We start from the raw sequence: 10,175 nt of genomic DNA, 5'->3' as shown, positions 1-10,175 counted from the left end.
TTAGAGTTGATGAAGGAGGGGGAGGAGGAGGACAAAGAAGGGAGGCAGATGTTTTAAAGAGCATGCGAGAGTTAGGCGAATTGTTAATTTTGTTGTGATAGTATGTCCTTTTAGCAGTGGAGGCATTAGCAGAGAATGAAGAGAGAAGTGATCGATATACATTAAGGTCAGTAGGATTTTGTGATTTGCGCCATACTCTTTCTGCAGCTCTGAGCTTAGAACGATAATCACGGAGAACATCAGATAGCCATGGGGCAGAAGAGGTGGTACGAGCTGGCCTGGAAGACAAGGGGCAGACAGTGTCTAAACAAGACGTAAGAGTGGAGCAGAAAGTATCAGTAGCACGGTTAACATCAAGAGATGATAACTGTTCAGGAGAAGGAAGCAAAGATGAAACCATAGCAGATAGCCGGGAGGGTGAGAGAGAGCGTAGGTTACGTCGAAAAGTGACATGTGTAGGGGTATGTGTTGTGTCAGGAACCATGTTGAGGTTAAGAGTGAGGAGGAAGTGATCTGAGGTGTGCAGTGGAGTAACGAGCACATGATCAGTGGAGCAGTGTCGTGTGTAAATAAGGTCCAGTTGGTTGCCTGATTTGTGAGTAGCCGTAGTTAATACTCGCTTGAGATCAAAAGAAGCAAGCAGAGTGTGGAAGTCTGCAGCCTGAGGTTTATTAGGTGGATGTTGAAGTCTCCTAGCATAACTAGGGGAGTACCATCCTCAGGAAAGTTTGAGTGTACTATCAGTGTTGAAAACAGTCGTGCTGCTTAATGTTTTTATGGAAACCATGATACATTTTTTCCAAGATGCTTTTTTAAATAGAAAGTTAAATAAATAAGTATTTATTTGAAATATTTTGTAACATTTTAAATTTTGCTGTCACATCTAATTAGTGCATCCTTGCTGAATAAAAGTATTTATTTCTAAAAAAGAAAATCGCACTGACTCGAAACTGTAGTGTAAACTGTAGTGTATAGCAGTAGCCTGAAGATAGCAAATGGTTGTTTTAACTACATTACACCTGTTTTTGGTGCAAGAAACGTTGCCTAACATAAGTGAACTTGATGGAGGAATGAAATATTGGAATAAAAATGTGCTCTTGTCTGTTGTTCTAAAGGTTAAAGCTGTGAAAATGGGACATATCCTGGTAATAGATGAAGCTGATAAAGCTCCCACAAATGTCACCTGTATGCTGAAGACACTGGTGGAGAGTGGAGAGATGATCCTGGCAGATGGAAGAAGAATAGTGTCAGGTGAAATGGAAAGAGAGGATCAAACGCATTCCATGTCACAAACCCATCACTGACAGGAATCCTTCTTCGATATCCACAGATCCACTGGAAGCAGCCGGAAGGCCTAATGCCATTCCCATGCGTCCAGACTTCCGCATGATTGTTTTAGCAAACCGGCCTGGCTTTCCGTTTTTGGGAAATTACTTATTTGGAGCACTTGGTAAGACTTATATATTATGCAGAATGCCATGAATGGCCAATCAGAATCAAGGATCGCAGAAAGCGATGTAATACAATTACAATAATTATGTAATACCGTTTCTTTTTTTGATGATTTAACGATTTACTCTTTCAGAGGACATATTTAGCTGCCATGCAGTGGACAACCCCAAACCTCAGGCTGAGTTTGCCATGCTGAAGCAATATGGGCCTGATGTTCCTGATGCAATCCTCCAGAAACTGGTGGCTGCATTCGGAGAGCTCCGGGCCATGGCTGACCAGGGAAAAATCACCAACCCCTACTCTACACGAGAAGTGGTCAACATTGTAAAACACCTGCAGGTAATCAGCTGGTAGTCTTAACCTCAGATGCCACACATATAGTCCATATATATATAATGCATACTTGCTGAAGAAAATATTACTGACCCTGAACTTTAACGGAAGTGTATTTCAGATGAACGGCAGTTGTAAAACAAAACAAACTTTTGTTGGTCATTTTTCGCTATTCAGTCTCTTCCTGTATAAAGGGGACTGACCATGTCTAGAATAATCTGCAAAGTCAAATCCCCACAATACATTAAACCTCTTGGTTTTAGGATGTTCCCTCTTTTAAGAATTCAGACTTCGTGTCAGTGATGAACTGCGTGTTGTTTGATAGATGAGGGTGAGTGACCCTATGTCTGAGATGAAAGGTGCCGCACGAGAGAAAGAGAGAGAGAGAGAGTGAGGAGAGGCCCTGTCTCTTCACTCGGCCCACTCACAGACTGATCTGACCCATGGAGGCCACACTGCCATTCTGGACCACCTGTCTCTGGGCTTTAACTCTTCTCTCTCTCTCACACACATACACACAACGTACCAGCCTCCTCCTCTCATCTCAGCGCTCAGGAGCGACAGAGATGCAGATAGATGTATGGAATTCGTCTGTCACATTGGTTGAGGAGTCAGTTGTCAGATTAGTCTGCCACAAGCAGCCATCAGAGGTCTACAATCGCTGTCAAAAGTTTGGACTCGCGTGACCGAATTTGTTCCTTGTGATCTTATAAACCTTTTGTTCTAAAGGCCATTATGCTTAAAATTAGTTTTGTACACAAATAGAAATGGTCTACTTATGAATATCTAAACTACATTTTTTATTTAAAAACCTCAATGTCCAGAATGAGCAGAGCTACAATCTAGATGAAGAAGAACCTAAAATATAATTGAGTTTTTGGCATTAAATCATCAATTCTGAGCCCTGGCTGAATGATGTGACTCGGGGGTTGAGGAAAACTTGTAGAAAATTTAAACGAAAATGGAATAAAGACAGGTTACAGATATCTTTTGAAATGTTACAGGAGTCTCTAGCCAACTACCAGAATGCTGTAAAGATGGCTTAAAGAAATTATTTTGCAGAAATAATTACAAAAAAATAGTGGTAAGCTGCAAGTTCTACTTAATATAATAAATTCTGCACTTAATCCAAAATCTGATTTGTTTTCTGACCTTCCAGTTATTACTTGTGAGGACTTTTTGGATTGTTTTGTTCAAAAGATTTCCGATATTAGATCTTCGATCAAACCTGGTTTGTTTGACCCTTCACCCTACCATCTGTTGGTTTTGACCATTTTTAACTTATTTCTCTGCAATCATTAGCTAACGTAATCAGCCAGCTGAAACCAACTGATTGTGCACTTGATATCATTCCAGCTAGGTTAGTGAAACAGGCATTTGATGTTCTTGGCCCCAGTATTTTATCTATAATAAATAATAGCCTTTTAACAGGAGTAGTCCCTAATCAGTTTAAACATGCTGTTGTTCAGCCACTTGTGAAAAATACACATTTGGATCCTGCTGTTGTATCAAATTATCGGCCAATATCAAAGTTACCTTTTATATCGAAGGTTTTAGAGAAGGTGGCTTTTAATCAGTTACATACTTTTTTGCTACAAAATTACATTTTTGAAATGTTTCAGTCAGGCTTTAGGGCTTACCATAGTACTGAGTCGACTTTGATCAGGGTTTTAAACGATTTATTGACTGCAGTTGACTCAGGGTCCTCAGCAGTTCTTGTTTTATTAGATCTTAGCGCTGCATTCGATACTATTGACCATGAGATTTTACTCTCATGGCTTGGGAATGTGGTGGGAATCCATGGTATAGCGCTTACATGGTTTAAGTCCTTTCTTTCAAACAGATCTTTTTCTGTAAATGTTGGTCAAGATTATTCACAACCTGTTTCTTTACTTTGTGGGGTTCCACAGGGGTCCATTCTCGGCCCGATTTTGTTTTCTTTGTATATGTTACCCCTTGGATAATTTTTTTGTAAGCATGGAATCTCGTTTCACTTCTATGCAGATGACATGCAATATCTGTATCTTCCTCTGCAAAAGAATAGTAAAAAGCAAATAGAATCTTTGCTGGACTGTTTACAAGAAATTAAGCTATGGCTGTCTTTACATTTTTAAAATCTGAATGAAGACAAAACTGAAGTTGTGTGGTTTGGAGCTCCAAATAATTTATCTGATTCGGGCAGTTTAGCCCCTTTTTGTAAGCCAGTAGTGCGAAATTTAGGAGTTATTTTTGATAGTGATCTCAAGTTTGAAAAACAGATTTATTCTGTGGTTAGGTCCTGTTTTTATCTCTTGAGATTAATAACGAAGGTGAAACCATTTTTGTCCATGCGTGATTTGGAAAAAGTCATTCATGCCCTTTGTATTCACAAGGTTAGATTACTGCAACTCATTATATGTTGGCATTAATCAATCATTGCTTAACCGCTTACAACTGGTCCAAAATGCTGCAGCGAGGCTTTTGACAGGTTCTCGTAAGAGAGAGATCATATTACTCCTGTTCTGAGTTCTTTACAATGGTTACCGATCCCTTATAGAATTCATTTAAAATTTTTGTTTTTTGTCTATAAATCATTGCATAGTAGGGCTCCATTGTACTTGGTGGAACTGATTGAGAAATATGAGCCAAAACGGTCTCTAAGGTCAGCTGACCAGCTGGCTTTGATGATTCCTAGAACTAAATGGCGAAGTGGAAATTGAGCTTTTGTAGCGATAGCATTTAAATGCATTAGCATTTAATGGGGTATAGACATTTCTCTGTATATTGAAATTGTGGAGTTTATTTCACTGTCAATTTTATTGTGGTTTTAGTGTTGTGTTTTATGTTTGAGACGGTTTTATTATGTGTTTACATATTGTACAGCACTTTGGTCAATGGTCGGTTGTGTGAAAGTGCTCAATAAATAAATAAAAGAAGAAAAGAAGAAGAGGTTTTTAATAATATGATGGAAGGTAATGGTGAGAGAGGGTGAATGGTACATGAGCATCAACTGCACATCTCTAACAGCCAGTCTATTAACTTTGCTGGTTCTGTGTTACGCAGACACCTGTGATCATTAACAGCAAATGTGGAAGGAGTCATCACTATGGAAATATTGTGAATATTGCAATATTGTTAATACGTTTATTTAAAATGTGTCATTAGACTGGTTTCACGGTCCTTCTTTGTCTTGTGTCTTTTGAGTTTATCGGAGAGTTTAGAGCAGTGCTTCTCCATCTGTTTTGCTCGATATGTATCGGGGGTATGCGATATATTGTAATTATTGTTTTAACTATGTGCAAATCTGGTTTATAAACAAATCAGTTTCATCAGTGATTCAATGACGACTTAATCAGACTAAATCAATCAGTTTGAATGAATAACTCAATGACTCAACTCATTAAGACAGTAGCTGTGTTTGAATATGACTACTTTCATACTATATAGTATGCAAAAAACGGTATACCAGTATATAGTATGCAAAAAACTGTATGTCCAAATTCATGGTATTCATTTAACAGTAGGCAAAAATCACCTGGATGAGCTACTACTTTTGCCGAGATTCTGGTTCCAGTTTTTTTGTCAATATTGCACACCCCTAAAGTCCCCCGTTGTCTCCAACAATATTAAGCAACAGGCAACTCCCTAGCCTTTTAGTTTTGTTTTTTGTTTTGAGGTCAATCTTGAGGTCATTCCTAGTTTCTGTAAATTAAAAAAGTAACAAAAATTATTATTATTACAATTAAAATAATATAATTTCACGATTTCAGATGTTTTAGGAGTTTAATGTTCTTCAGGGATCCCACTCTTCTTAACCAGTGAATTTACATGCCTTTTCAAGTCATTGTGATTTACTGAATAAGGATTTAGGAGAAGGATTTAATAACATTTTTTTTTTTTAAATGACTCACACTTACATTTTATTCTTCCCAATACATATTTTAGAGCTTGGCATAACTAGAAAATGTATATTCATTCTAAGAATGCCTGTGCCTTTTTAAGATTGTATAATTTTTTTACATGACTTTTCTAGGAGTGGAAAACACACTTTTAAAATCAGGCTACCTTATATATGGAAACCCTGGTTGAAAACCACTGGTTTAGGCAGAGATGTTTTAATACGAAAACATGTCTCTCATTTAAACTTCATCAACTACAACAGCATTAGAGATTATTTATCACAGTTTGATTCACTGTATTTATTTTTGTGAACCAGAATCAACGCTGAATCTATTAATTTGCACCTAGTAAAAATTTGTTAAACTGGTGGAAATAAAAGAAAACTGAAGTGAAAGTGAACTAGATTTATTATTTCTTACATTTAAATTTGCATTAACGTTGTGAATCAACTAGGGTTTTCCTTGAAGTGATGGTTCCTGATTGAGAAATATAACTGTTTCAAACCAGATCAAATGCATGAATTGAGATGTATTGAATATCGTCAAAATGCTGAAAAATATCTAGATATGTTTAGCTGTATCGCCCAGCTCTACCCCTGTCCTGTCATAAACATGCACAAGATGTGGAAAAGACTTCTTTGAATAGATCGTCTGTCGCCAGGCTGAAAGCATTTTAATGAACACATGTAACTGCCCCTCGCTCACTGGAGATCACAGTCAATGAGCTGCATTGCACAGGTCAGCCTGGGCAAATGAAACCCTATGGATTTTCTGCTCACAGGTGGCTGCACGGTCACTTTTTGTTGAATTTGATTTTGTTGAGTCAGTAACAGGCAGACGATTTAATCTGATCGAATGTGATTTTGACCAGTCTTTCAGGAAAGCTGCCAATTTCACAACTAGCTTGTTTTACCACCTGTTAAATGTGATTTTGGCTTAATGATGAGTCTTTCTGGGAGGATTATTTTCTTTGTTAAAGCTTCTGTTTGTGGGTAGCAGGTCATTTTCTGGGCCGTATATCATCTGTAGTTTTGTAAGACTTAAAAGCCAACAGAGGTAGTGTTGACAGTGATATAATTTTGAATTTGAATTTATTTGAATTTATTTTAAACTGCAGTTCATTAAATTCCTCATTCCAATGTAACATCCTGTGTGTTGTGGCCAATTAAAAGTCTTGCATGTTTTATCTATTTCTCCTGTATGATGTTTAGCTGGTAGTGATTGATAACATAAGATCAGAGTGCTCTTAAAATGCCTCATTACGACTAAAGACTTTTGTCTTGTGGCTCACCTCTTTCCTTTTTTTTCCAGAAATTTCCGGATGAGGGCCTGGCCAACGTTGTGAGGAATATGTTTGACTTTGACTCCTATAACAAGGACACGCAGCGCTGCACAAGCATGGCATTCCCATCGGAGCCAAACCCACCAGCATGCACCTGGCCAAGGAGTAAGAGCTCAGCTCCTATTGCCCCTTTACTATCCGCGAATGCAGCATCATGAACAAATATCCTGCAGTTTCTCTAATAAACACACTGTGCTGGACTAATATAACTACCTGTAGAAAGGATCTGCTCTGCATGGTTCTCAAACCGTACACTTGAACAAATGTATTTGTTTAAAGGTGGAGTGTGCCATTTTTGCAGCAATAGTGACACTAAATACAAAGTTCTGTCACGGAACTCTAGATGGCGCAGGCCGATTTCTAACTCAATCTGATATAATAATATCATCATTCACATGGCACAGCTTATTGGTTTCTTTTTGCATCAGCAACCAATGAGCTTGCTGCTCAAATGCTCAGCTAGTGCTAACATTAGCAGTTGCAGCGCGTTTCAGAAACCCTCCACCTTCCCCAGCTCCACCTGTATAGATCTGCTATGGGGTAATCTCATGTATGTTATATATGGGGGTTATTTTATATATGTTATTACATATATTGCACAGCAGCAGTATTTCCTACATGCTCACAGCAGCATGTCTGTGGATATATTGGCAGTAGCAATTTTCGGTACTTGCTGTGACGCAGCAGCAGTGTAGCAGATGTATTCCACCAAGTTCAAACACATTAACATTGCCATATATATTACCATAACTTTCCTAAAGTCATGACAGAGATAGAATTGCAAAATGACAGGTGGTCCTGCCCTAAACTCACACCATTGGTTGAGCCAGTGTTGTTATGTCTAGGCCAGTTGGACTGCTCAAATGAACATCAGTTTGATTTCTAGGATCATAAAAATTGCAAACTTCACCTTTAACAGATGCTTTGATCTCATAAGCTGCTTATTTCATTGAATGTGCAATAGAATAAACCCTAAACATGCTTGAATTCAGACTCAGAAATAACTGAAAATTAAAACTTGATTGCTAGCGTCTGGTTAGTGTGTTTGAACAATATGAAAGGACAAATTCCTTTTGGACAAATTCCAATCGGAAGTGAGCACCACTATACCCTGTTCTTTCGTAAAGAGCAGAGCACTTATTGTGGGAAATCTGGAGAGAGTGGTTGTTTGGTACAGACTTGGCAAAGGGAGCAGTTTAAAAACAACATAATTTTCTCTGGAACGGCCTTTGTGTGGCATCCATGTTATATCTGTCCAAGTGCCCTTTCCACTGTTTGGAATTTGTACTTTATCTGATTATCAAGAGTGAGTCATCAGCATTATATAACAACAAATATACAGTATGTCTCATTCAATAACGGTTATTTCATTTGCTCAGTGTTGTATATTATATACTTTCAATAAAGGAAATTATTTGTTTCTTCTGTCTCATATTTGTCTTATTTCACTTGCTTTTAAATGTTTTGCCATCTGATATATACAATTTGTTATATTTTATACAAAGTGAAGAAACAAATATTTCCTTTTGAATGATATAATCACCTTTTTAGGAAGTATTTGAAAGTTTAAATGTTAATGCTTACCAAGGCTGCAATTATTTGATCAAAAATGCAGTAAATATTATAAAATATTTTAACAATTTTAAACAACTGTTTTCTGTTTTAGTATACTTTAAAATGCAATTTATTGCTGTGATGCAAAGCTGAATTTTCAGCATCATTACTCCAGTCTTCAGTGTCACATGATCCTTCAGACATCATTCTAATATTCTGATTTGCTGCTCAAGAAACATTTCTTATTATCAATGTAGAAAACAGTTGTGTTGCTTAACATTTTTGTGGAAACCGTGATACATTTTTCTGGATTCTTTGATGAACAGAACATTCAAAAGAACAGAATTTATGTGAGTTAGATATATTTTGTAACATTATAAATGTCTTTACTGTTACTTTTGATTAATTCAATGCATCCTTCAATAAAAGTTTTTTTTTTTTTAAATAAAAAGTCCCATTGACCCCAAACTGTTCAATGGTAGAACATTGATACATTACATTAAAAGGGGTTTAACGCTCTATTGTATTAATATTTTAGGGGAATGATATATCATCCCATCTGCTTGAACTGCAGAGTAGTGCAGTAATGTTTTCTCTGGGAATAGTAAATGAGCAATAACCAGATGTGCAACTATAACCTTCCTGAATATCAATGAACTCCAGCCCCACTACAGAGACAGCAGAATGAAACATTGACCACCTGCAAGTTTTCATTAAATTGATGTGCATGTAAACACAGATTTTGAAAAATCTTGGTGTGACCGTCAACTTTTGCTTAACCCTATAAAAGGACACAGTTTAAGTTTTTTTCATGATCAATATGTTGTCATAATCGGTGTAAGATTTAAATTTCACGTCTTTGGCAAAAAGCCAATCACCAGATTCCCTTTTCCCAGGTTACCATTGCCAGACTGCTACTGGACAAATACTGCTACTGGACCATCAGTCAGGGTGGAAGTACACGACAAAAGCTGCTGTGTCCAACAGAGTCTCATCGGATCGATATCAAGGTATCATAACCCTTTCTATTTCCAATATTTTAAAGTTGATATTAGCCTATTACTAATTTGAAACTAATTTGATATCTTTGGTTCTCCTCAGGGCCCAGTGTTTCTGCGGGTTCAGAGTTATCCTTCTGAGAGGCACGAGTCCAGATCTGTGAGCTTCACTGAGGAACGGGCTCACTGGCAGATTCCCATGAACGAGGTCAACATTGTCTGTGATGTCAACACTGTTAACGGTAGACCATGACTAAACGTTGACGATATTGCAGTTAGTCTCATGTAGCCAGACCTAAGATCTAATGAATCTGGAATTAGAAAGTCTTGTGAATTTTATTTTGAAAGTGAGTCATTGCTTTCCCCTCATAGATTCCATTTATGTGGCCACATGTAACCCTGTACCGCTGTATGCTATGAAGGAGAAAGGAGACTCCGTCCAGTGCATTGAGCTCTATGACATCTTCCCCCGGACCATCAGTGGAGTCTGGCAGCCCTTCGTCTCTGTGGCGACACTGGGCAACCCGCTTCAGGACCAGGTGGTGCTCCATGAAGAACAGGTGTGTGTGTGTCTGTGTGTGTGTGTGTGTGTGTGTGTGTGTGTGTGTGTGTGTTGTG

The 10,175-nt window shown here is 37.8% G+C and overlaps 1 protein-coding gene across 1 annotated transcript in view; it reads left to right on the top strand.

Moving 5' to 3' along the window:
• The window catches only part of LOC107670899 (von Willebrand factor A domain-containing protein 8-like), a 16,889-nt gene that overhangs the window by 4,327 nt on the left and 2,387 nt on the right, over window positions 1–10,175 (top strand). The window contains exons 3-9 of the mRNA XM_016463706.1: window positions 1,116–1,251; window positions 1,331–1,450; window positions 1,586–1,791; window positions 6,975–7,110; window positions 9,456–9,569; window positions 9,661–9,799; window positions 9,980–10,117. Of these exons, the coding sequence (XP_016319192.1) occupies window positions 1,131–1,251; window positions 1,331–1,450; window positions 1,586–1,791; window positions 6,975–7,110; window positions 9,456–9,569; window positions 9,661–9,698 (735 nt within the window). The 5' untranslated portion in view covers window positions 1,116–1,130 and the 3' untranslated portion in view covers window positions 9,699–9,799; window positions 9,980–10,117. The remainder of the gene's footprint in view (window positions 1–1,115; window positions 1,252–1,330; window positions 1,451–1,585; window positions 1,792–6,974; window positions 7,111–9,455; window positions 9,570–9,660; window positions 9,800–9,979; window positions 10,118–10,175) is intronic.

Source organism: Sinocyclocheilus anshuiensis, unplaced genomic scaffold, assembly GCF_001515605.1.
Source record: "Sinocyclocheilus anshuiensis isolate Anshui unplaced genomic scaffold, SAMN03320099.WGS_v1.1 scaffold1366, whole genome shotgun sequence".
NCBI classification, from domain to species: Eukaryota; Metazoa; Chordata; class Actinopteri; order Cypriniformes; family Cyprinidae; genus Sinocyclocheilus; species Sinocyclocheilus anshuiensis.
This window is presented reverse-complemented; position numbering and strand designations above follow the sequence as displayed.